At 43.5% G+C, this 26,453-nt stretch overlaps 1 protein-coding gene and 1 long non-coding RNA gene across 5 annotated transcripts in view; both read right to left on the reverse strand.

The window, feature by feature from the left end:
* RAI14 (retinoic acid induced 14) overlaps positions 1-26,453 on the reverse strand; it is a 161,848-nt gene that overhangs the window by 114,184 nt on the left and 21,211 nt on the right. For all 4 annotated transcript variants that reach the window (XM_070357661.1, XM_070357662.1, XM_070357664.1 and 1 more), the window contains exon 2: positions 19,048-19,130. In XM_070357661.1, coding sequence (XP_070213762.1) covers positions 19,048-19,083 — 36 coding nt within the window. In that variant the 5' untranslated portion in view covers positions 19,084-19,130. The remainder of the gene's footprint in view (positions 1-19,047; positions 19,131-26,453) is intronic.
* On the reverse strand, positions 1,701-7,566 carry LOC138984244 (uncharacterized). Its single transcript, XR_011461513.1, has 3 exons — positions 5,878-7,566; positions 5,507-5,624; positions 1,701-5,040 (listed from the first exon to the last, which is right to left on the reverse strand). It is a non-coding gene; the product is annotated as an uncharacterized lncRNA (long non-coding RNA).

Here is a 26,453-nt window from a genome sequence, read left to right on the forward strand (position 1 = left end):
TTGAATATAGAAATGGAAGAAACTTTTTAAAAATAGATTTGACCGATGAGTTTATTACTTGGGACAAATTAGAAAGTATTTGCAAAAGGGATCTGAATAACTTCAACACTTTTATCTTATTTAATATTCACACTATCCTGGAGGGGGGCGGTGTGTGTACTTTTCTCATATTACTATTTTATTGAATAGCAATCAGACGTTCAGAGAGGTTAGAGCTATTTAGTGAAGTGTAGAGAAACTGGGCTTTCTTTTTTTTCTGTAATTTTTACTTTTTGGCCGTGTCATTTGGCATGTGGGATCTTAGTTCCCTGACCAGAGACTGAACCCACACCCCTTGCACTGGAAGTGCGGCATCTTTACCATTGGACTCACAGGGAGGTCCGAGAAACTGGGCTTAACTAATGAATGAAATTAACTCTCAGGAGATAACTCTGGATTCTGTGCAAAAACACCGTTCAGTCAGTCAAGTAATTACAGATCTTGATTCCCTTGTAGAGTTCAGGAAAGACAACGCATGCTAACAAAGTGTTCATCTACACAGCTCTCCATCTGTGTTGTAAGCGCCATAAGTGATAAATCCTTCACTTTCAGTGGTGAAGGATTTCTTTTCCCTCTCATAGCACAAAGAATCTCTGGGGGTGAGTCCCAGTAATCAGCAGTTACAAAAGCTTTCTGGGTGGTTGTCATGTAAAATGAGGGTTGACAGCTATAGCACTAGACCTCAAATCTGAGTTGGCACCAGAATAGCCTGGGGTTGGGGGCTTGGCTGGGCTCCACTCCCAGAGTTTCTAGTCAGGTAGCCCCAAATTTGCAGCTCTAATAAGTTCCCCAGGAATGCTAAGTGGCTGATCCAGACAATGCACTTGGAGAACGAACAAACTAAAAGAAAGATAAATGTACTTAAGTGAGATGAAGAAAAGAACCACCACAAAGTCTTTTACGAATCCTGTTGTGTAGGGCAATTTACTAGGCCTGCGATGGTATCAGCAGAGGGCCCCTAGGAGATAACTGCTGCAATCTGAGATGGATTGAATGCCACAGGCTTGGCCTTCTTCTACTTTAAGGTCAGAAGATGCAAAAAGGCAGACCAAAACACCCAGAAGCTACTGAAGCTTAAACCTAAGGGACCCCTTCCCTGTATGAGTCCCTTTCAAGGCCTAGCAATATGTTCCCAGTGTATGTACGTATATTTTTGTTTGTTTTGGTCTTTGTAAAATTTGTAAAGTAAAAAAAAAAATTTTTTTAAAGGAGGGTTCCCATATACTTCTGTATAACCCTCAGTTTCCACAAAACTTGGATCTGTCCTTAGAAGTCTCTTACCTTGTTCGTACCTTCCATCACAAGTATGTTTAAGAACTTCCTGTTATCTCTCAGTAATATACAAAATAGCTTTCACTAACAGATTTCTACAACATGTTTAACGGCTTTGTAATATGTACTCAAAAATGTACTCAGCCAATTTTTTTTTTACTATAATGCTAAAGTGGTTTCTAGTTTTCATATATTTAAGAGTATCACCAGGGTGAATATCCTTAAGGCTAAATATTTTCACCCATCCTTATTTCCTAAGTATTCCTCTAAGTGTTGATATGTACCATATATATTTGCTTTTTGTAAGTATAATGTCATATAATTTTGTAACTTGAATCTCTCTCCACTTAATTTATTAAATGCACTTTCCCAGTTGCTGCATAATTTTTTAAGCTTAGTATTTGTAAGAACTCTAGAACATTCCTCTCTGTGGATGGAATAATTTATTTGCATACTCCTCCAAAATATGGGTTTCTCTCCATTTTTTATTAATGTAAATAATATGACAAAAAAATTCTATGTTTTAGATTCTTTCCTTCACATAACTTCCCTTAAGTGGATCAAAAATCATAACCGTGGCTAACCCAATAGTATTATTTATTAAACAGGTTTATAGTAGAGAAATGAATGTGTGAACAGGGCTCACAATGGGCTTAAAAGTTATCAAAACCTCAAAGATAAGTAACATTCACCACATTATACCTGGAGCCATGAAATGAGACCTCTGTCTGATTGAGGACTTGCTTGACTATTTGAGAGAATTCTTCTGCAGCGAGGAACAAGCTGTACAGACTCTTTTTGACCAACTTTGGCGAAATGACTTAGAAATACATTTTTAAAAATGAATAATGATGATATTATGGCTTCCTTTAAATGAGGTTGGCATAGCCGCTCCATCTTAACCACGACCTAAGCACTGTTTTGTTTCTGGTATCGAGTGGCCATATTCCTAATCAAACACTCCAGCTCTCTCATGACCAAGGAGACGCAGATGCTAGTCAGTAAACTGGGTCTCAATTTAGATAATTTTTGCCTATAGGACACAAGCTAGTTATTTAGCCTACATCAGATCCAAGTTCATGACTGGTCTTGGCGTGGTTCTCCAACCACTTCAGCTAATGAACTACAGACACCAAATAACTTCACAGCATGGATACAAAACCCAGTTGGGTTGTACATAACAAGCCAGGCCCTCTGATGATGCTTGTTAATGTCATATAACACAATCAGAAGTGGCCAAGAGGACATTCAGACCACTCTGAAGGAAACCCACCCAGAAAATCCCTCTGCCCGTCTATTTCTGTCCACATGGGGAGAGTAGTAAATATTGAGCAAACAGGAGCCAGAGGAATGAGGGGGCTGGGGGTGGGGCTGTTGACAATGAGCAGTGTTTCCATGCTGCATTCATTCATTCATTCATTCATTCATCACACTCTCTGGAGAAGGGAGCTGGGCTTGATGCTGCAGACAGAGCAGGCACAATGATCTCATCCTGCCTACCATGGTTCTCTGTGTGGGAAGGGCAGAAGTGGCTTTCCAAATGCACTCCAAAACGCAGGAATCTATAGTACCAGGGTCCCACGACTATGGGACTTACTTGAACACTCAGCAGAACTTACCAAACTACCCATCTTCCAGCTCTTCATGGGGCACAGCTGATGCCCTGAGACCCGTCCCAGGGCCAGATCCACCACTCAGGGATAGCTGTGCCCCTAACAGTCTAAGGCACAGCCAGGCTGGCCTAAGTCCAGCCCTTTGTAATTTTCAACACAAAAAACTGTACACACATTCCTTAAGTCACAGGTCCCAATGTATCTGCAGGTCCGGATCTTCCAGGAACAGGTCTAACTGCTTTGCTTTGCTTTGCTTTCCATGTTCTCTGCCCCAGTTAATCTCTGACACCGAAGGATTTCAGACCAATCAGTGGGAATCTAGCTACTGGGCTTTACCAGAACATGTTTTGGTTACAGTTTATCCATAATTATCACTGGTTAGTTGCCATGGTACTATGGAAAGAGGAATTTGAAATCCAATCTCAGGACTTTACTTGGCTGGCTGGAATATCTTGCAGCTCCGCCAGCCAACACCTGTGCACAGCAGACACTACAGACACTGTGGGGAAGCCATGGCTTGGGGAGGCGTGGCTTTGGGGAGGGCGTGACTTGTGGAAAGGCGTGGTTTGTGGAGAGGGCGTGGCTTTTGAGGGCATGGCTTGTGGAGAAGGCATGGCTTGAGTGGGAAGGCATGGCTTGTGGGGCCAGAGTCCCCAGGCACCAATCCTGGTTCCTGCTTCACCTTTCTGATTTGGACAGATGTTATGTTGATCCTATAATTCACATGTTCACGTCCTCACCCCCTTATTGCCTTATTTAGAAATAGGGTGCTGACAGGTGTGATTAGCTAAGATGAAGTCATTCTGAAGAAAGGTGGGCCCCTAATCCAATAATAGTGGTGTCCTCATGAAAAGGGGAAATTTGGACAGAGACCCACACACAGAGAATGTGTGTGAAGATGAAGGCAGATCTGGGAGATGCACGCATAAGCCAAGGAAACGCCAAAGATTGCCAGCAAACCAGCAGAAGCAAGGAGAGGTGTGGGGAACACATTCTTCCTCATGGCCCCCATTCTGCTGACACCTTGATCTCAGACTCCCGTTGTCCAAGAGTATGAAACAATACATCCCTGTTATTTAAGCCACTCCATTTATACTACTTGTTACAACCATGCTAGCAATCTAACACAGCAAGTTACTGTGTCACAGCTTTCTCATCTGTAAAATGGGTATAAGAAAGGTACTCCTCTAACAGAGACAAGAAGCAGATTACAATTTGTTGTTTAGAACAATGCCTGGCAGAGCAGTGCATTTGAATGTTAATGTTCTCCAAACAGTCTTTTTTAATCAAGGAGATTCTCACTCTTTTTTTTTTGTCTTAAACCTCTTGAAGTTTCCTACAAAGCTGCTTAGTGAAAGGCGAGTGTGATAACAGCCCACGCCAGATTTCTCAGGAGATGGGGACTACCCTCCCTTGACTGGCGTGCCGAGGCAGGGTGTGGTGCAACAGGAATCATCTTCTCTGCTCTTGGTCTCACACCCACTCAAAGCACCATATCCCTTCCCTCCCCACAGCAGCCACCACCGGAGCCTCGGCCCTAGAGTCCTGGCCCTTTCCTCCCATTAGTCTCTCAAAAACCTAAACCGTCCTACCACCCCAAATGCAATCATCTTCAACCCTCATTCTGCAACTTTATCAACATCACCCGCCCTTAGTTTCCAATGCTGTGCAGAAGTCCATCCCTCCCACCTAAACTCAGTTATTCGGTTCATCTCCCTCTTGTCGATCTCTCCTCTGGACAGCCCCCCACCAATATTGACTTCCTCTCTTAATCCTAACCTACCAGTCAAGAAGGCCCAGCCCCAAACTCACCCTTTCCAATGAAGCCCTCCCTTAACCCTTATAGTATTTATCACTGGGGCTCCTGGTTTTGTTTTGAGTGACACAAGCCTTCTGTTGCTGTATCTGTTTCATGCATGTCAATCACAGTATCTCAACTAGACAGTAAACTTAGAGACCATCCATGCATCACACACTACTGAAGACCTACTAATGCCAGGCACCAGGCAAGGCAGCAGGGTTAACAGGTATCATTGGGTAGTACTTATTGAAAACTTACTATGTGCCAGACTTTATCCTAATCCTCACAATGATGCTGGAAGGTGCTGGCATCACCCTGGTTTACAGATGAGAAAATCAAAGATGAGAGATTATGTAACCTGTACAATATTGTATAGATAGTAAAGGATAAAACTGGGACAAGATAAACAGGGTTGAGAAATAGTATAATGGGTCAGCTGTAACCAGACCCCAAAGAATGTGAATTAAGGCACTGCCCATTTGGAAGGATGCTAATAATTATATACAGGCGTACATCAGAGATATTATGGGTTCAGTTTCAGACCACTGTAATAAAGCAAATATTGCAATAAGGAAGTCAGGAACTTTTTGGTTTCCCAGTACATATAAAAGTCATGTTTACACTATAGTCTATTAAATATGTGATAGAATTATGTCTAAAGAAACAATGTGCATAACAGTGAAAAATTATAAAACAAAAAAACAACAGCATTATAAAAGATGACAGATCATGACAACAAATATAACAATAATGAAAAGGTTTGAAATATTGTAAGAATTACCTAAGTATGACACAGAGAAATGAAGTGAGCAAATGATGTTGGAAAAATGGTGCCAAAAGACTCGCTCGATGCAGCGTTGCCATAAACCTTCAATTTTCTTAGAAAAAATAAGCAATATCTGAAAAGCACAATAACATGAGGTATGCTTGTATACGAGATATATATATATATTATATCTCATATATGACAAGGTGATACATATTAACCACTGGCATCCTTCCAAATGGGCATTGCCCTTATTCTTTGGAGTCTGGTTATATATCCATATCTGAAGACAGAGCTAGCTATACCATACATTAATGACTTAGATTAAATAGGCATGCCTACTAAGTTTTGGGGATTCCCAGGTGGCTCAGTGGTAAAGAATCTACCTGCAATGCAGGAGACACAGGAGATGCAGGTTCGATCCTGGGGTCGGGAAGATCCCCTAGAGGAGGGCATGGCAACACACTCCAGTATTCTTGCCAGGAAAATTCCATAGGCAGAGGAGCCAGGCCAGCTGCAATCCATGGGGTTGCAAAGAGTCAGACATGACTGAGTGGCTGAGCAGGATAAGATGGATGACAATGTGATTATGGTAAGAGTTAGAATTTAAAAAAAAAAAAAAAAGAGTTAGAATTTAGTGCAAAAACCAGCGCAACAGAATTACTGAACAAACTTAACTAAGAAAATAAAATTTAACTGGGATAAATATAATGTCTTGCATTTGGATTCAAATATTCAACAGCCCAAGCCCACAAAGAGAATGACAAGGCTTTGCAAGCAACAGAGGTAGAAAAGAATAGTAAACTATGAATGCAAAGGGGAATGCGGGTAAAAAAAAAAAAAAAATTATGTCAGGTTATAGTAATTAAGCTACATGACTTAGAAGTGGAAAATGCCACTATTTTAAGTTCTTTTGCAACAAATCTAATGTTTTTCTCAGAATTCTAAGCCTCAGCTTGAAAGTATGTCAAACGGGCATATATGTTCAAATGAAACTGATATAATTAAGAATCCTCATGTTTCACAATTTCATCGACTGCACAGACCAAATGAATGTATGCACTTTAGTGTAACCTACAACTAAGTTTAAAATGTATAATTGTAGGCTGACATCACTCCCAAACTTCCCTGTGAAGGTATAGGATCAGGTCAGGACAGTTCCCATCACCACAAACAATCTCAGAATGATGACTGTATGGTATACTTAACACAGGTCCTTTTAATCCCACTTCTTATCAAACCCAACCTACTACTGGACTAAAAGGAAAAACCTAATTGACAACCTAATGTCACCCGTTGGTAACACTTAGGAGCAGTTTCCATTTCAAACATGGAAAAAGCACTTCACGTCACATGAACAGCATGTCCACCAACAGAACAATGGAGAATTGGACAAATGGCAACCGATGTTCACTACCGGGGTAAAAGCAATCAAAACGAAGGACATACGACACACCTTTACCACCTAACCCTTCAGATGAAACTCCATGTGGAAACTGCCTGTGGCCAAGTGTAATGGTTTTCCAGGGCTGCCACCAGAAAATACCACTAACTGGGTGGCTTAAAACAACAAAAATGTACCGTCTCCCAGTTCTGGAGGCTAGAAGCCCAAGATCAAGGTGTCGGCAGGGCTGTTTCCTCCTGAGGGTGAATCTGCTCCACACCTCTCTCCTCACTTCTAGGGGTCTGAAGACAATCTTCGGTCTTACAGGTGCATCACAGAGTTCCCCACCTTCATCTCCACGTGGTGTTCTTCCTGTCTCTACACATAGTCTTCCCTCTGCCCAGGTCTGTGCCCAAGTGTCCCCTTTTCATAAGGACATCAGTCATATTGGATTAGCATTCATCTTAATAACTTCATTCTAACTTAATTACCTCTATTAAGATCCAATTTCCAAATAAGGTCACATACTGAGGACCTCAGTATGTGACTTCAATATATCTTTTGGGGGATGGGTAGCAATTCAACCCAGATCACTGAGTTGATCTACTCCAGGACCCATTCCTCCTATCCCTTGAGGTGTCGCTGGTTTCATGGCTGCCATCCGGAGAGAGTGTTTTCCTCTCAGAATTCCTTCACTTTTCACTTTCCTGCATTGGAGAAGGAAATGGCAACCCACTCCAGTGTTCTTGCCTGGAGAATCCCAGGGACGGGGGAGCCTGGTGGGCTGCCGTCTCTGGGGTCGCACAGAGTCGGACACGACTGAAGAGACTTAGCAGCAGCAGCAGCAGCAGCTAGGTAGGGGCATGTGATTAAAGCTCCAGTAAGTTCCATGTGAGGGGAGAATGATTTGTGTGACTTTGGGGTCACATCCTTTAAAAAAAGAAGATGCTACTAGATTTCCGTGATGGTTCAGTGGCTCAGACTCCACTCTCCCAATGCAGGGGACCTGGATTCCACTCCTGGTCAGGAAACTAAGATCCCACATGCTACAACTAAGACCTGGCACAGCCAAATAAATAAATAATTTTTTTTTTTAAAGGAGATGCTTGGGGTTCATTCTCCCTCTTTCTGGTTCTCATATACAGAATATGCACCATGAACAGCCTAGACCAGCACTGTCCAAAGGAATTAGTAAGATATAAGGCATTTTAAAGTTTCTAGGAGCCATATTAAAGAAGAAGGAACAAGGGGAGTGAATTTTAAATTTACTTAATTCATCGTCTGGAATATTAGCATTTCAATGTGTAATTATAAATATTATTATTAAGGTATTTGGTACTAAATCTTTGAAATCTGGTGGGTATCTCACATTTATGGAATACCTCCATTTGGACTAGCCACATTTCAAGTGCTCAAGAGCCACAGGCAGCAACCGCCTATTACAAAATACAGTGCAGCTCAGGAGGGCAGCAGAAGGACATTATAGAGGAGCCTGGGTCCCTGGACGAGTCCACGAAGCAGACCTGTCCTGCTGGCTCTGGAGTGTTGGAAATGTTTACTTAAGGAAACAGTTCTATCTATTCAATTTCACGTATCTTGTTATCACAGCCTACCCCATATCATAATAAATATGTCCTCTGGGGTCTCCCAGAAGGACCCTGCAGCTTCTCAGTTATGAAACAACCCTTTAAAGCATGGACACTGACTCTCATGGAAAAATAAAGAAACCTCCAAAATCACAGCCCCAGTTTGAAAAATTACCATAGAAACATTCTCAGCATTGAAAAATACATTTCAAAATAAACCCATCCCAGGAGAACATGTGGTTCCTCAGACTTTTTTTGTTCTTTTCCCACATTATAAATCTCTGCACCTCCCGGTCAGTCAGCCCACTGGACAGCCCAAGAGGAAGGAGGAAGGGAGATACCATGTCCTTCAACCTACTGAGAAGATAGAAAATGAAATCCTTTCAGGCAGTGCTTCTTAAAAAGTGAAACTAATTTCACATGGTAACAACTAATAATTGGAAAACGAAGTCAATCAGAACATACTGACTTTCCTTGTTTAAAGGGAGATGGGGACTCAAAAGGAAAGTCAATGCTTGTCACTAATGTCATCTTAATAGACACTGTGCCTTCAACTCATGCTGATACCTGCTGCCATAGAAATGCAAAGAACCACCTCCTATGGCAAAGATCTGTGGAAAGAAACTCAACTGAAAAATCTCCACGGAATGAATTCAGAAGCAACTCCTATTTCACTTCAAAAGAAAAGTTACATACAAGAATTTGTCAAGCAAAAAACACTGATGCCAGCCATAGTTCAAGATGATTAGGTAATTAATTTCAGAATAAAGAGATAAGAGGTAATAACCTAGATGATTCTCTGCTTGTGGAGACGATCAGATTTCCCCAAGTTTAGGGGCCAGCTTCTGAGTTCCATATTGGTTTCCAGCTACAGCTGGAATGATATCAGGTTTAACCAAGAATTCCTGCAATTATGGTCTGGGGTAACTAGAGTGATAACCACTTTGCCTTCTTGCTTTTCTTTTTCTTTGGAATGTTTTTGTTTGCTGCCTCCTGTACAATATTACAGAACTCCATCCACAGTTTTTCAGGTACACTGTTTACAAGTTCTAATACTTTGACAAACCAAGACTGTGTCGAAAAGCAGAGACATTACTCTGCCGACAAAGATCTGTATCAGTTAAGTTCAGTTGCTCAGTCGTGTCCGACTCTGTGCGACCCCATGAACTGCAGCATGCCAGGCCTCCCTGTCCATCACCAACTCCCAGAGTTTACTAAAACTCATGTCCATTGAGTAGGTGATGCCATCCAACCATCTCATCCTCTGTCGGTCGTCCCCTTTTCCTCCCACCTTCAACCTTTCTCAGCATCAGGGTCTTTTCCAATGAGTCAGTTCTTTGCATCAGGTGGCCAAAGTATTGCAATTTCAGCTTCAGCATCAGTCCTTCCAATGAATATTCAGGACTGATTTCCTTTCGGATGGACTCGTTGGATCTCCATACAGTCCAAGGGACTTCAAGAGTCTTCTCCAACACCACACTTCAAAAGTATCAATTCTTTGGTGCTCAACCTTCTTTGTAGTCCAACTCTCACATCCATACATGACTACTGGAAAAACCATAGCGCCAACTAGACAGACCTTTGTTGGCAAAGTTATATCTCTGCTTTTTAATATGCTGTCTAGTGTGGTCATAACTTTCCTTCCAAGGAATAAGCATCTTTTAATTTCATAGCTGCAATCACCATCTGCAGTGATTTTGGAACCCCCAAAATGAAGTCTGTCACTGTTTCCACTGCTTCCCCATCTATTTGCCATGAAGTGACGGGATTGGATGCCATGATCTTCGTTTTCTGAATGTTGAGCTTTAAGCCAACTTTTTCACTCTCCTCTTTCACTTTCATCAAGAGGCTCTTTAGTTCTTGGCTTTCTGCCATAAGGATAGTGTCATCTGCATATCTGAGGTTAATGATATCTCTCCTGACAATCTTGATTCCAGCTTGTGCTTCCTCCAGCCCAGTGTTTCTCATGATATACTCTGCATATAAGTTAAATAAGCAGGGTGACAATATACAGCCTTGACATACGCCTTTCCCTATTTAGAACCAGTCTGTTGTTCCATGTCCAGTTCTAACTGTTGCTTCTTGACTTGCATAGAGATTTCTCAAGAGGCAGGTCAGGTGGTCTGGTATTCCCATCTCTTTAAGAATTTTCCACTGTTTGTGGTGATCCACAAGGTCAAAGGCTTTGGCATAGTCAATAAAGCAGAAATAGATGTTTTTCTGGATCTGTATAGCCTTGACTATACAGTCAAGGCTATAGTATAGTATAGTCAAGGCTATAGTCTTCACAGTGATCATGTACAGTTGTGAGAACTGGACTGTAAAGAAGGCTGAGCACTGAAGAATTGATGCCTTCAAACAATGGTGCTGAAGAAGACTCCTGAGAGTCTCTTGGACAGCAAGGAGATCAAACCAGTCAATCTTAAGGGAAATCAACCCTGAATACTCATTGGAAGGACTGATGCTGAAGCTGGAGCTCCAGTATTTTGGTCATCTGATGTGAACAGCTGACTCACTGGAAAAAGCCCTGTTGCTGGGAAAGATTGAGGGCAGAAAGAGAAGAGGGCATCAGAGGATGAGATGGCCAGATGGCATCACCAATGCAATGGACATGAACTTGGGCAAACTTCAGGAGATGGTGAAGGACAGGGAGGCCTGGCATGCTGCCTCCATGGGGAGGGTCCATGGGGTCTCAAAGAGTCGGACACAACTGGCTGACTGAACAACTAGAATGAGGTTGTGGTCTAGTTAGCCAGTAATGGGGCTTCCATTTAGAATTAGAATTAGTTTTCTGAACTACAGAGGAAGAGCAGAAAGCAGCAGCATCTGTCCTCTCTTGCTTCGCAAGTTCAGTTTCAAGTGCTTTGCCTCCCTCAAAGCAACCCAGAGCCTCCTCTGCCCACGGAATGACACTATTAGTGAGCTTTGCCGCCACCAGTGGCAAGCGCTGATAATGACAAAATCAATCCATGGGTCTTTATCTATTTATTAAATAAAGCATTTAATGCTCTAAAGCATTAGAGCATTGAAGCAAAATTTACTTTCTGCAGTCTGCAGCTTTGAAACTTAAGAAAGGGAATGCCCTATGTCAACAACTATTGCTCTGGCATTAAGAGAAACTGGGATTCAGATCTCTCTGCCATTTATCAAACGTGCAACTTTACCCAAGTTACTTAACTTCTCTCAACCTTAACTTCTCTTTGTAAATTGCTATTACAGGAATAGTCTTTATTGGATACAATTTTGTAAGCATTACATGTGAAGGATTTTGGTACAGTGCCTGACACATGGCAAGAATTAAATCAATGGGAACTCTTCTCCTAATTTCTCTTGTAGTAGGTCAGTGGTCAATACATGTTTACTTGTGTGATTGTATTTATTCTTGTGATTAACATTATGTTTAGGCACTGCCCCTTCACGGATCACAGCCTTGTCACAGCGAAGGGGCTTGTGCAACTCAGTAAAGCTATAAGCAATGCTGTGCAGGGCCATTCAAGACAGACAGGTCACAGTGATGAGTTCTGACAAAACGTGGTCCACTGGAGGAGGGAATGGCAAACCACTCCAGTATTCTTGCCTAGAGAACTCCATGGATGGTAGGGAAGGCAAAGAGATATGACCATTCAGAAGATACGGCCACCTGATCCAAAGAGTCAACTCATTGGAAAAGATCCTAATGCTGGGAAAGGTTGAAGGCAAAAGAAGGGGGCGGCAGAGAATGAAATGGTTAGATAGCATCACTGACTCAATAAATATGAATTTGAGCAAACTCCGGGAGACAGTGGAGGACAGAGGAGCCTGGCGTGATGCAGTCCACGAAATCGCCAAGAGTCAGAAACGACTTAGCAACTGAACAACAAAATTAGGCACCAACACCCATTAAAAAATTGTGATACTCTGGCCTCACTTTATTAGACACTGAAAATGTACAGTCCAAAAGATGAAGAAACTGTGAAGCTAAAGTTTATGAGCACACGAGCTCAGTTGGAGGTGCCGGGGCTTTGGGGAATTTGTTCTAGGACAGAAAAGGATGGAGGCATGTTTGGGGCTGAACTGTGAGCCCCACGCCTGACACACACCTTGTGAAATTATCAGTTGAAGTCTTAAGTACTCAGAATATGACCTTATCTGGAGATAGGGTCTTTACAAAGGTCATCAAGTTAAAATGAGGTCCTTAGGGTGGGCCCTAATCCAATAAGGCTGGTTTTCTCATGAAAAGGAGAATTCGAAGAGGAACAGAGACAAGTAGAGTGATCGCCATGTGAAGACGAAGGTAGAGACCAAGGTGATGCATCTCAATGACTGTCAGCAAACCACCAAACAAAGCTGAGAGAGACACGGATCAGATTCACCTTCACAGCCCTCAGGGGGCAGGAAGCAACCCCACCAACACCTTGATCTCAAACTTCCGGTCACCAGAACTGTGAGATAATACACCACTGTTGTATAAGCCACTCAAGGCATGTTCACAGCAAGTCTAGGTAACTAATGGGTTTCCCTCATGGCTCAGTGGTAAAGAATCCACCTGCCAATGCTGGAGACAGGGGTTTGATCCCATGGTCTGGAAGATCCCCTGGAGTAGGGAATGGCAACCCATTTCAGTATTCTTGTCTGCAAAATCCCATGGACAGAGGAGCCTGGCGGGCTGCAGTCCATGGGGTTGCAAAAGATTCAGAGGACTGAGGGATAGACTTTCACTCCCCCCACCCCCACCCCAGGAAATTAATACAAGGTAAAATCAGGCAGCAGCAGATTCCTCACTAAGATGGGCTGACAGGACCTGGAAACTATGTAGCATGACACATTCTCTGCTCAAGTTTACAAGAGACTCAGGCCTCTTCCCCAGAAGGTCACCTCTGATGTATTTTTAAATCTATGGGGGAAAAAAAGAGGCTAAGCTTTACAATAGATTTAGCTAAGGTTCCTCTGTCAAAAGAGGCTCGGATTTTAAAAACTTTTTTTTTTTTTTTGCATGTGAGGTGGGGGAGGGAGGCTTGGGCATCTGTAAAAACTTATTATAAACAACTAAAAACTTGAAAAAATACCTTGGCAGAGATGCTGATTATTGACCTTCACAAGAGCCACTCTCTCAACAGGCAACAAATTCAGACTCCTGTCTAAGCAGGATGTGTCTGGTTCCTCAAGATTCATGGGGTGTGTGCATTCTTTGGCTGAAAGCTGCCATCATTAGTAGCTGCTCCATAAAGAAATACCATTAATTTAATCTCTCATTGATACAGCCATTTCAAACTGGATGCCTCTTTTTTCCCCCCTAAATGGCATGTCCACTGCTTCCCTGTTACAGTGGAAAACATAATTGGGAACAAATCTTTCATAAAATTAAGCACACACCCACAAAGTAAACTCTGAAGGCCTCGAACATGTTGGAGAGGCAGTTCTCAAGATTTGTTACAAAGAGCTTTCAACCCTTTTTTCCGCATCCTTCAACCTCCACCCCTTTCACTCAAGGCACTAAAAATTGGCATTTACAAAGAAATTCCAGAAGCCTGAGCATTTTATTAGCAAAGGGAAATCCCAACCTTCTTGGCTTCATTTCTCATGATGACAGCTCATTTTTCCAAGTGGAACCACGTACTGGTTGCTGCAAATATTTAAAGAGGTAAAGAAGCTACTTTCAAACTAGTCATAAAAGAAAGAAATAATGATGATTTAGAACCCTGTACTTACTTTACAAGCATAAAAACTCAAGTTCATCCATTTTTTAGACTAGAATGAAAAATTTACGCAAAGACTCAGAGCCATGCCATGGGCATTCTCTTGGGCTCCTTAAGCGTCACTGGTGTGCAGGACAAGGGCTGGTTTTGGAAAGCGAGTCCACCCACTGTGCCTCACGACGTGCTCGCCAGCATGACCCTCTCCTCCTCTCCTAACCACCCTTCCAATCCTATGCCTCCCTGAGGCCTAGAAGAAGCTTCAGCTCCATAAACCTCCTACCAATTTCCCCATTTCCAGTGATTCACTCCTCTTTGAAAATCTGTAGCATTTATCATTCAGGTCTCCTAATTTAACAACTGGATATATCATCCTGGATATCCTATTAATATCTACATTCTATAGGATTTGTATTTTGCCTTAGTTATTGCCTGTGTGTAGTTTTTCTCCTCCCACATGGGTTTTTGAGTTTCTTCAAGACAACCAGCATCCTGCATATTTCTCCAGTATCCCTTCCAGTACCTAACCCAGTTCAAAGATGACCAAATCAAGTTAGAAACAGGAATTGGAAAATGTCACCTATATTAGGGGAACATTTGTTAAGCTCCATGACTTTCTTTGGCCTCTGTGGGTTACCTGCAGGCTCCCTATTAAGTTTAGGGATGGAAGCCACTAGACAAGGATGGTATCTAACCACAGCCCAAAGACACAGGCTAGGTCCTTCCCCTAGGTCATGCACAGAAACTCAGCCGCCTGAGTCAAGCATTCTGGAAAGGATGCTCGGAAGAAATCTCTGCCTGCCTGATGGTCCTAGTGCAGCACAATGACCTTAAAGGCGTCCACGGGGGCTCCTCTGGGCCACGCTTGTCCTTTCTCACTCCTGGGTTTTATGCTCAATGGTCACAAACTCATTTGGCTGCAAGACCTCCCAGACACAGGCTGGCTGAAATGTGATCATGCCCGCGGGTCACCTGCCTTCTCTTTACGAGAGCCCGAACATGATCTGCTGCCCCTCTTCCTCCTACCCCCCAGAAACACAAAGGGCCTTTTCTTTCTCCTCCTTTCAGCCTCCCACAAAGACTAGCGGGCAAATTTGATGGGTGGGTTTAGGGTTATTCTCTAAGAGACACCACTCACTACGGGTAAAGAAAATTACAGTTTGGCTCATTGCACTGAATGTAAACAGTTTAGAACTTGTTTTTCTTGTAACAAGTGACACATGGGGATGCATACACATACACCAAAAAATGAAAGCCTAAAGCACCCAGTGAAAAGCAAAATCCCCCCAACCCCTCACCCCGCCCCCAACCCACTCCCAGTTCTGTGTCCCTCCCGAGAGATAGCAAATTAGTTACCAGGTTATTTTGCTCTCCAGACCACATAGGCCTTTCTGCCTACTTCTCATTGTGTTTGCTTTTTTTATAAACCATAATTATACTATCGACTCACTCTTTACTTTCAATCAGCAATTTCTACATAATAATTTTCTTTTTTTTACTTTTCTGATAGCTCAGTTGGTAAAGGATCCGCCTGCAATACAGGAGACCCGAGTTCGATTCCTAGGTCGAGAAGATCCACTGGAGAAGGGATAAGCTACCCTCTCCAGTATTCATGGGCTTCCCTGGTGGCTCAGCTGGTAAAGAATCCACCTGCAATGTGGGAGACCTGGGTTAGATCCCTGAGTTGGGAAGATCCTCTGGAGAAGGGCGACCCACTCCAGTTTTCTGGCCTGGAGAATTCCATGGTCTGCATAGTCCATGGGGTCACAAAGAGTTGGACACAAATGAGCGACTTTCACTTTTATTTTGCCTTTTAAAACGCTTTTACATGACAATTTACATTTCATCTCCAATTACTTTTCAAAGGAAGGTCATCAGTAGTGAATTTCCCTCTTTATTTTTTCAATAATAATTTTCAATTTTAAAAATATTCAGAGTCAGTAAAAGATTTCACACATGAAATTAAGTTTGCACCAGCAAAAATATCATTTTGCAGTCTGTCCTATTTGACTGTTTTAAATTTTAGACACAAGTAAAAATTCCCAGTGGTCACACAGAGAATAAGAGAGAACAAGCTGCTTCTTTCGTGTTACAATCACACTGATATAATTTTCATCTAAAATCTACTGCTTAAAGTACATGTTGTAAGAGAGAAAAGGCCCTCACTGCCAAGGTTTGTGCTCTGAAGACCACTTACAATGCCCGAGCAAGAGGTAGTAACCTTCCCAAGTAAAGCTTGTGGTGAGTCTGAACCTGTCTGCCAACCATACAGCCGAAGTCCTCTCAACTCCAGCATGGGTGTCTGCGAGTAAGAAAGAGGTAGAAAGATGTACCAAGCACCTCAAGGATGCCAGGCCTAAAACGTGTGCCTTACAGGCATTAGAACACTTAACCTTCACAACTTCACGAGGTAATACTATCTTCAGTTTTCAGGTGAGGAGCCTGGGGGTTCAGGAAGGGGAACAGACTTGCCCAAGGCCACAGACCTAGGTCTGAAGTGGCTTTCCCAAGCTACTGCCTGGATTGCTGTTTCATAAAATCAGACCTGCATCCACATTTTCTCTTTTGCAAAACCTGGGGGCTGGAATCAGGCTACTTGGGCACAAACACTGACAACTTTTAGCTAGAAGAACACAGGCCCAGGCAAGGGACTGGAGCTCCTTGGGTCTCAGTTTCTTCATCTGGAAAATGAGCCTGCCAATAATACTTAGCACATAAGGGTTGCAGCAAGATTAAACAAAGTTCACATAATGAGCTTGGCACAGCACCTGACATAAAGCAAATATTTTATAATGGTTAGCTCTTGCTATCCTACGGCTGATTAACAAGCTGGGCTTTGAAACGATTTTCTTTTCTGCTTTTATTCCCTCCATCTTGCAGTGGAGGGATTACGCTTTGGGAAGAAATTTGGGGTGAAACTGGGGAACCATCTGATACCATCTGACCCCATAATACCAATTTCTTTTGCTCTCCTCTCCCAAGCTTGCTCTTCTAACATTTCTTCCCTTTGTGCTAAGTGCCAAAATCTAAGCCTTTCAACTGCCAAATTCCAGAAGATTTTAATAGTGTTATTACTGTGACTTTTTTTTCCCCTAAACCATGGAAATATTTCAGTTTTTATTTAAAAAACTAGATTCCAGCAATACCCTCCCTACAGCCACCAGTTTATAAACCTAAAGTGTATGCTCCTATTATTTCCCCCCTGCCCCTGTTCATATATCATGGAAGTCTAGACTGATTAAATTTTGCTAAAACAATTTCAGTTTGTACAAACGGAAGCTGCCCAATGGAATGGAAAAGGCATTTGTGAACCTAGTCACACAAGTTATAAACCCGAATCGGCCCGGCTGGGCAACATTTTCCATTTAACTGCCTTTTCCTTATTAACTGAAAGTCCAATGAGATCTAGAGGCTGTAGCATCACTTGGCCAACAAATGAGAAGACTGAAGGGAGTTTTCTCATGGGAGTGGCAGGGCAAGAGGTCAAGGAAGTCAGATGACCAACGCTGTCACTCCAGCCAAAGGTTACCTGGACAACTTCGGCCAAGTCACATTCTCTGAGTCTTAGATAACTTACCTGAAGAATGAGGAAGTCAAGTCCGCTTTTCCCCAAAAACCCTTTCTCCTTAGAGCTCAAACTTCCTTTCGGCATAACAAGATTCTGCAATCATTCCACAAGCACCTCCTCCAGTCTGGGGCTTATCAGGGCAGTAAGTTACATGTCATGATGTAGCCTCAGGAGATAAGCTTCAGCCAAGAGGAGGTATGTGTGTTCGCGTGTGTATGTGCGTGTGTGACGTGTTAGCCGTAAGACACGGTCTCCACTCATTGTAAAAATGTGGTTGTGCCAAGCTGTCATATAATTCACAGCAAAGCAATAAAATCCAGGTTTACTTTTAATTACCCAATGTTAAATGACAGCCAAGCAAGCCCATTAGGAGGGTGACATTGCTGAGCTTCCATCAAACATCCTTCCATGTATTTCTCCCCTTCAACAACTCTGCTCAAAGTATCTGCAGCAGCTAGCACAAGACTGGAGCCTCGGCAGGGTTTATGAGCTGACCTTCTGTTATAATAGCATCACATATAATCCTACTGCTATGTTCCTTTTCTCCATTTTCTCCTCTGGGAGACTTTGTCTCATAATTCAGGCATCATCACTGGTTCAGTTCAGTTCAGTCGCTCAGTCATGTCCGACTCTTTGCGACCCCATGAATCTCAGCACACCACGTCTCCCTGTCCATCACCAACTCCTGGAGTTCACTCAAACTCACGTCCATCAAGTTGGTGATGCCATCCAGCCATCTCATCCTCTGTTGTCCCCTTCTCCTCCTGCCCCCAATCCCTCCCAGCATCAGAATCTTTTCCAATGAGTCAACTCTTCGCATGAGATGGCCAAAGTACTGGAGTTTCAGCTTTAGCATCACTGGTTACTCCAATTCAAAGGCTTGAATGATGAATAACAAATGAGGAAGAACCCCAGGAATTAAGGGGGAATAAAGGTGCAGGCGGCAATAGATATTGCTGTTTTACCACAAAAGCCTTAACAGAATTTAAGTTTTCTAAACGCCCGGCATGAACCGCGTTAACACATAATTCCTTAACCGCTCTCTAAAAATGACATTCTGTGTCAGATTTGGGGGGATTTAGAAATGCTGAGGTATTTTACTCTTTTTTTTGAGATGTTAATTTGACTGTTTCTTTCTCTACAAGGCACTGACATCAGAAGTAAAAAAAAAAAAAAAAGTCCTTTTTAGAAGGTATATACACAAACAGCAAGAACACATCATTCACAAAAGCCACGCTGAGCTGGGACCCAGAGCACTTCTGACTTACGTAGTTGATTAACCCAGCATCTTATCAAGGTCCAAGGGAGGGTGTTTCTGCAGCCAGACGTGAGTCACAAGTACTTACATCACTCTTCCTGAACTTGGCTTTCAAGCTCTTCATGTTTAGTCCATTCAGCCTTCCACAGCTCTAGAGGAGACCTTCAGCATCTAGCCAGAAGGAGAAAAAAAGAAACTAAGTATCAAGGTTTCCTGGCGCAGATGGTAACGAATCCGCCTATAATATAGGGGACCCAGGTTTGATCCTTTGGGTTGGGAAGATCCCATGGAGAAGGGAATGGCAACCCACTCCAGTATTCTTGCCTGGAGAATCCCATGGACAGAGGAGCCTGGTGGACTATAATCCATGGGGTCACAAAGAATCAGACATGACTGAGCAACTCACACACACACATGCACACACTTCAAGGTTTCCAAACAAACACTACAGTGACTCCTTCCCAAGTGGACTGGGACTTTGGGCCATGGGTAAGCGTCTGGGTTTGAGTTAGGAAGGTGGTCAGGGTTAAGGGCTGGGAAGTGGTGCAGAATGTTATGTTCTTCCCATTTGTGATACTCCTTTGAAGCATCCAACATTTTCAAGTTAACTGAAACTTTTCATTTTCTTCCAACTCCTCATTCAAAGTAGCACAAGCTTAAGTAAAGGCTGGCCTGTCACTGCACAAAACTCAGTGCCTAACTCCCTCCTCTCCATCCCCTTCACGGTACAGTTACAGCCTCCACCTCCTCTGAAAGGGCCACAGGAGTGAGGCATACTGAAGCGCAGCTCATATTCCAGATGCCATTCATTCCCTATTTATTTTTCTCAGTGTGTTTTTTTCCCCCCTCATAGATGCACAGGGCAATGAGGGAAAAATGTGAGAAAAAAACAAAACCTCCCTCATCAAATACCTCATTCCTCAGGAAGCCACTCAAAACAGTGAAAGACTCTCCCCAGGTCCTCATGGGACCCAGTGATTCCAATCCGGAGCTTGAAAAGTCTTATGAAACCACCTCATTCAGGAGGGATCTGTGGTGCCTTTAGAAAATGAAGGTAAATTTTTGGAATGACAGTATATCTGTACTTTTTTTTTTTTTTTTTAGTTTATTTGGCTGTGGCAGGTCTTATGTGCATCCCTGCAGGATCTAGTTTCCTGACTAGGGGATCGAACCCAGGCCCCCTGCATTGGGATTGCGGAGTCTTCATCGACTGGACCACCAGCGAAGTCCCTGTACTTTTTTCTGGGAAGTTCCTATTTTCATTAGATTCTGCAAAGGCATTGTCACCCTTCAAAAGGTAAGATCCCACTATGGATCCCACTATGGATCCAGTGAGAGCCCCTCATTTTCCAGAGGGAGAGATGGAACCTCAAAGTGAAGACACCTGTCTGCATTCCCCACACCTCTGCATGATATAATTCAGAACCAAAGTCGGACTGATGGGTGAATGCCTTTTCCACTGCCCTACAGCTTTAAAACTAAAACCTGAAAGTAAACTCCTGGGCTAAAACATGGCATGAACTTGACCTCTTCCATCCTGAAACCTGGAAAGTGTATGTTCAGGTCAAAAATGACAGAAAAATCTACGTGCAAGTTCTCATCACCTGGAAAGCACTCAAGAAATGTAACGTCAAGCCTCAGCTGACAAAGTGAGAACAGGGGAACATTAACAGGTCAGTCTATTTGAGGACTAAGGAACGATGGTCAGATGTTGACTAGGTTGATCATTACCTTTCAAAAGCCTTTCAAGGTCATCATGTTCATCCACCATCTTTATTCTGGACTAAACTGATCTGAGGAAACAGATGGCACGGTGGGGGCGGGTAGGAAATGCAGGCAACTGAACGGCTGGACCCATTCCTCTTGAGGTCTTTGCTGTCACCTCCAGAAGTGGTCCAGTGGCTCCCTGGGTTCGAATTTGTTAATTTCTGACTTTCATTATTGCTGCTACCCTTAAGCAGGGCCCTTTGGACCGGTCACAAAGCACCTCAATGACATTAATCTGGAGGCCACACCATTCCTGTGGCCTCCCTGTGGTCCCTTTCAATCTTCCCAGCCTCAGCAGGAGTGACAGAATGTCCGTTGCCTTGGAAACCGCACACACTGTAATTACACCTTGTTAATTGCCATGTACTTAACCACAGAGAAGGCTGGGCTGGTACCTGAATGGCAAAGTGCAAACTCTGAGGACAGTGCTTCTGGAAGGTGGCCCCCCAACTTAATCTGAATCAGAAGAATCTGGGGACACTTTGCTGAATGTAAAATTCCCTGGAAATTGAATCTCAAGGGCGGGGCCTAGGCATCTGCTTGGTTGACTCTGGCATACAAGTTTGAGAAGTTAGAAATGAGGTATGTGGAACTGGAAATATCCTTATCAAAGCTGTGCTGGTTTATGAACCAGCCCTTCATCATGTCAGAACAACCATCTTTTGATGAATCCAAGTAGAAACCATGATAAGCAGATGTTCCCAACCTGACAGTGCCTCATGGTTCTCCACCAAATGCAGCTAGAAGATGGAAATTGCCCTTGAAGTTCAATTCCTTCCACCCTCCGGGTGAAGTGCTACCAACCAAGAAAACAGGACAAATCCATGCACCAGGAAAAGAAGCAAAGAGAAATCCAGCCTTGGATAACCCACAAACTGTGTAACCCACCAAGGTGGAACCACCCAAAGCATCCTTTCAGGCAAGAACACAATGTCTCAGGCAAAGTTGGGTCAGATTTTTGTTTGACGTCATGGGGCACGTAGGGCCGGAGGTGGGGGGGCATGTTTCACGGGTGTGGGCACTAGTAGCTTGGTGTATTTGTCTTCGTCTCCCCCTCACCCCTCAGTATGGCAGTGAGAAGTATGCAAAGGCTCATTTAAAGAGGATTAAGTAAATAAAGCAAGTAATTCCAAAAACTCCCAGGGGGAGGTATTAGCTGTGAAAATGAATGTTTTCCTGGAAGCTTTGGGTGTTTGAGAGCTGGGTGGTCCAAGGGTATAACTCTGGGATGACAGAGATGGGGGTCAAGGGTAAAAAGGTTTGGAAACCCACAAAATAGTAACTAGAAACAAGAACTGTAGCTGGGGATAATTAAAGTTAGTAACAAATCACTGCTTTCCCAGAATTGGTAAAAGGACCTAACTCCAGGACCTAATCCTGGAAGTCAGGACTTGTGGGAAGTCACCTGGGCTCCCTTTGCCTCAGTAGCCCCCTCTTCCCCAAGAGGATCCAAGAGTCAATCATGACTTGCCTTCCTTGGGTCAGCTGGAATCTTTCGGCTCCAACTCGCAGATTCAAATTTTCAAAACCCAGACTGGATAAAGTGACATCTATCAACTTAGTTAAACCAAACTAAGAGCAGTCCTTGGAAAAGTAACTAGGTGCTTAGGTCAAAAGAGCTGTGATTAAGCTGAATTAGCTGCATGGGAGTCTAATTTGGATGGTTCAAAAAGAGAAGGGCATGTTTCACATATACAGGAAAAGGTATTTGAATTAAATCTTCTCATTTCAAGCAGATGAAAAAGCCTGTCTATCCACTGAGCAGAAATGTTGGTCAGTTTACTCCATGCTCAACCCAAAATAAGTCACCAAGCATTGCTTCATTGCCAGTTACCAAGCGATGTCACTCCATCAGTGAGGATGGAATAGGGCAGGGAGGCACAGACTGTTCCCCTTTCATCTGAAAGACTAGAGCCAACAAGCAGGGTTTGTTAATCCATTTTCCCTTTAAAAATAATGTAACTCTCAACCAAAGCTTAACATGAACTACCCTTATCGAATAGAATTTCTAGCCTGAATCAAAAAGCCTTGATGTTAGCCTATAGAGCTATACTGTGAACTAATAAGTTAGACTTCTATGAGTATTAAAAATGACATAACCAATATAGAATTTTCCTTTTGGGGTGATGGAAATGTTCTACATTTATTGCTATGGTGGCTGTACAACCTGTGAACACACCAAAAACCGATCGACTGTACCATTCAAATGGATAAATTGAATAGCATGTGACTTATCTCAACAAAGATGTTAATTCTTTAACTCTTATTTTTTTTTTAATAGTTTAATAACCTTCATTCTTCTCCAATCTGTAGAGCTAGGAAAATTTCAGGTTGAGAACCTCTTTGATTAAAAATGAATTTTGAAGGAACAAAGGTTAATAAGCAATGCCCGTAGCGCTAAAAGGCTCCTTGCTCCTAAATTCTCTTTAGCTATTTCTCTACCACAAGCCATCTCCAACCGAAATGTAATCATGAGGAAAAGAGAGGCAAAAAGTTCCTTTCTTCTATCACCAAACTACTCCTTCTCTCACTCACCCCCTCCTCCATCCCTGCATGTGACCCAAAGGTTATTTCATAAGACAATGCTGACAACTATGTCAGCACGTAAGGGCCCCCTTGGAGCCCCAGCCAGGTGTTTGGATTCTGTAAACAGAAGTGAGGCTCAGAATTGGGTTTTTTTTCTTTGTTTTTTGGTCATGGTCCACAGCATGTGGGATCTTAGTTCCCTAACCAGGGATTGAACTCACACTTCCTGCACTGGAAGTGCAGAGTCTTAACCATTGGACTTCAAAGGAAGTCTCTTGTAATTTTTTTTTTTTTTAACATACAAGGTGACTTGGATGCTCAATGAGATTGGGAACCACTGTTCTATACCTATCATACCACCTAATCATACCTATAATTGACAATTTCGTTAAAAATAATTTAGAGACACTGCATAAGTAGATATTATAGATCATTATTTCTGAACATTGACAGAATCTTTCAAAATATTGTGGGTGGATGAGAGGGGAGCATTCTACATTAAAAGCAAAAGAGAAACTAGCTGGTTACCATGGCCACTAAGAAACAATAACTCACAGAGGCAAATGGCAGCTATACACACACGTGCCTTTTCCTGAATCACAGGGATGTATTAGCATCCAAGATGCCATACCCCAGGATTCAAGGGCAATGGTTTAAAATAGTTCCCTCTGAGTCACTGGAGGACCTGAATGAATAACAATGTTCTTGCTCTAACTAATCCCTCCATCATGGAATGTGAGATGCTTCCTCAGAATCTTCAGCAACACCAGAAATACTAAATGTGCACCCCCGGACAGACTTCAAGAATTTTTCTTCCAAGTGAAAAGTACATGAGACTTAAAATCCAAAGCACTGGAGATGACACTGAACAAATGCAAGACACTGAAATTACAACACTTCTCTCTTGCTCAGCATCCACCCCTTCTCCCTTGAGTACCTGCTTCTACAATCATCCCTCTCCAGCAAATGGAATTTTAACCCAAAGCTGTATACACACTCAAGGTGGCAAAACAAATACATGCTGTAAAAGGTCTCCCTGGATAAAGAAGTGCCTGATGAGAGAGCCTGTCCTGCCATCTAAACTGCCCCTGGGGGCAGAAGCTGCTTTAAGACTCTGCCTCCTGGATGGAAATCCCTGAGGGCTAGGAAAAATCAGAGAAGTCTTCACCACAAAGGTAGGGGTCCGAGTGTCTCTAAAAGGAAACTCAGGATCTGGGCAAGCTGACGAGAAGAGGGCTCCTCGTCGGGCCTTTCTGACAAGACGGGGCACAGCAGTCCCAGGGGAAGGTCAAACACCCGTCCAAACTCTGCCAGCAGTCCTTTAAGCTTCTCTTGGGAGGCTGAGCGGGCATGGTGGGAACTGATGCAAACTTCTCTCTGAAGAAAGTCTCCATTCCCTGACCCTTTTAGACCCTGGATGTAAGCAAGAGGGGTTCAAGAGTCCCAATTACCAGTTTTTCTGGCAAATCTGAAAATGTACACCTCAGGCTATTTACATTGGAATGGAGGACTTTCAGGGTAGAGTTTTCATTTTGCTTATTACTTGGGTGCTAGCCAATGGCATAAAAATCAATAAATGTTTCCCGAAGGAATGAGTAGGACAGAGATACAGGTTAGGTGCCTGGGTAGACTGTAGACTTCATCTTTGACCTCAGCAAGGCTTTTTATGGTCCTAAATGGACTGGGTTAGCTGCAATGGGATTAAGTAAATGCCGTGATCAGTTTTCACATGTACATATAAAAGCACTACGTTTTTAAAAACCCCAAACTACCATCTCATTTGGCCTATGAATCTTATCAAGTTGCTCCTCTTTGCTCCCTCTGCTTCCCTCTCTCTAAGCTGTGCACCTCCTGCAGCATCTCCCTAATCTTTACATGCTGAGTTTAGCCAAGGGAGCTGACCATTTGAATAATGGAATGTAAGAGTCAACAGAGAGCAAGAACCAGCTGCTAAAACCCCAGGGGGCAAGTGCTTAGGACAGAGATTTTATCAGCCTCATGCAAAGCAGGCCAAGGGCTCCACCAGATCTGCATGCCTGATCTATTATTTTTGCTTGAGATTCTACCACTTCCAGGTAGGGAACCTCTCAACAAGGAAAAAGTACATCCTAGCTGCTGCTGCTAAGTCGCTTCAGTCGTGTCTGACTCTGTGCGACCCCATAGACAGCAGCCCACCAGGCTCTCCCATCCCTGGGATTCTCCAGGCAAGAACACTGGAATGGGCTGCCATTTCCTTCTCCAATGCAGGAAAGTGAAAAGTGAAAGTGAAGTCACTCGGTCGTGTCCGACTCTTAGCGACCCCATGGACTGCAGCCTACTAGGCTCCTCCGCCCATGGGATTTTCCAGGCAAGAGTACTGGAGTGGAGGGCCATCGCCTTCTCCAACACCCTAGCTGCACCTGATGCTAAAGCTGAGGCTTTAGCATCTGCCCACCTGATGCGAAGAACTGACTCATTGGAAAAGACCCTGATGCTGGAAAGATTGACAGCAGGAGGAGAAGGGGACAACAGAGGATGAGATGGTTGGATGGTATCACCGACTCTGTGGACATCAGTTTGAGCAAGCTCCAGGAGACGGTGAAGGACAGGGAAGCCTGGCAAGCTGCAGTCCCTGGGGTCACAAAGAGTCGGACATGACTGAGTGACTGAAGTGAGCAACACCCAAGCGTTCACCTCTGACCTCAGCAGGACTTTCTCCATGGTCCACACTCAGAGGAAGTTCACTGAGGCTGAGAGAAAGGATGGGTGAACAAGCGTTCATGCTAAGTCGCTTCAGTCCTGTCCGAGTCTGTGTGACCCTATGGACTGTAGCCTGCCAGGCTCCTCTGTCCATGGGATTTCCCAGGCAAGAATACTGGAGTGGGTTGCCATGCCCTCCTCCAGGGGATTTTCCTGACCCAGGGATCGAACCCGTCTCTTAGGTCCCCTGCATTGGCAGGCAGGTTCTTTACCACTCAGTGCCACCCGAACAAGCACTGGGTGTCAAATTGGAAGCACAAAGATCCAACAGACATTTCATTGCGGCCGGTCCAAGATGCCCAATTTCAAAGGATTTAGCTAAAAACTGGTAACAGGACTCTTGAACCCTCACTCACATCCAGGGTTTAAACGGGTCAGAGCACGTGGAGACTGGGGGAGTTTCTTTCTCCACTCCAACGTTCTTGCCTGGAGAACCCCAGGGACAGAGGAGCCTGTGGGCTG

The sequence above is a fragment of the Bos mutus genome, chromosome 20 (genome assembly GCF_027580195.1).
Source record: "Bos mutus isolate GX-2022 chromosome 20, NWIPB_WYAK_1.1, whole genome shotgun sequence".
NCBI lineage: Eukaryota > Metazoa > Chordata > Mammalia > Artiodactyla > Bovidae > Bos > Bos mutus.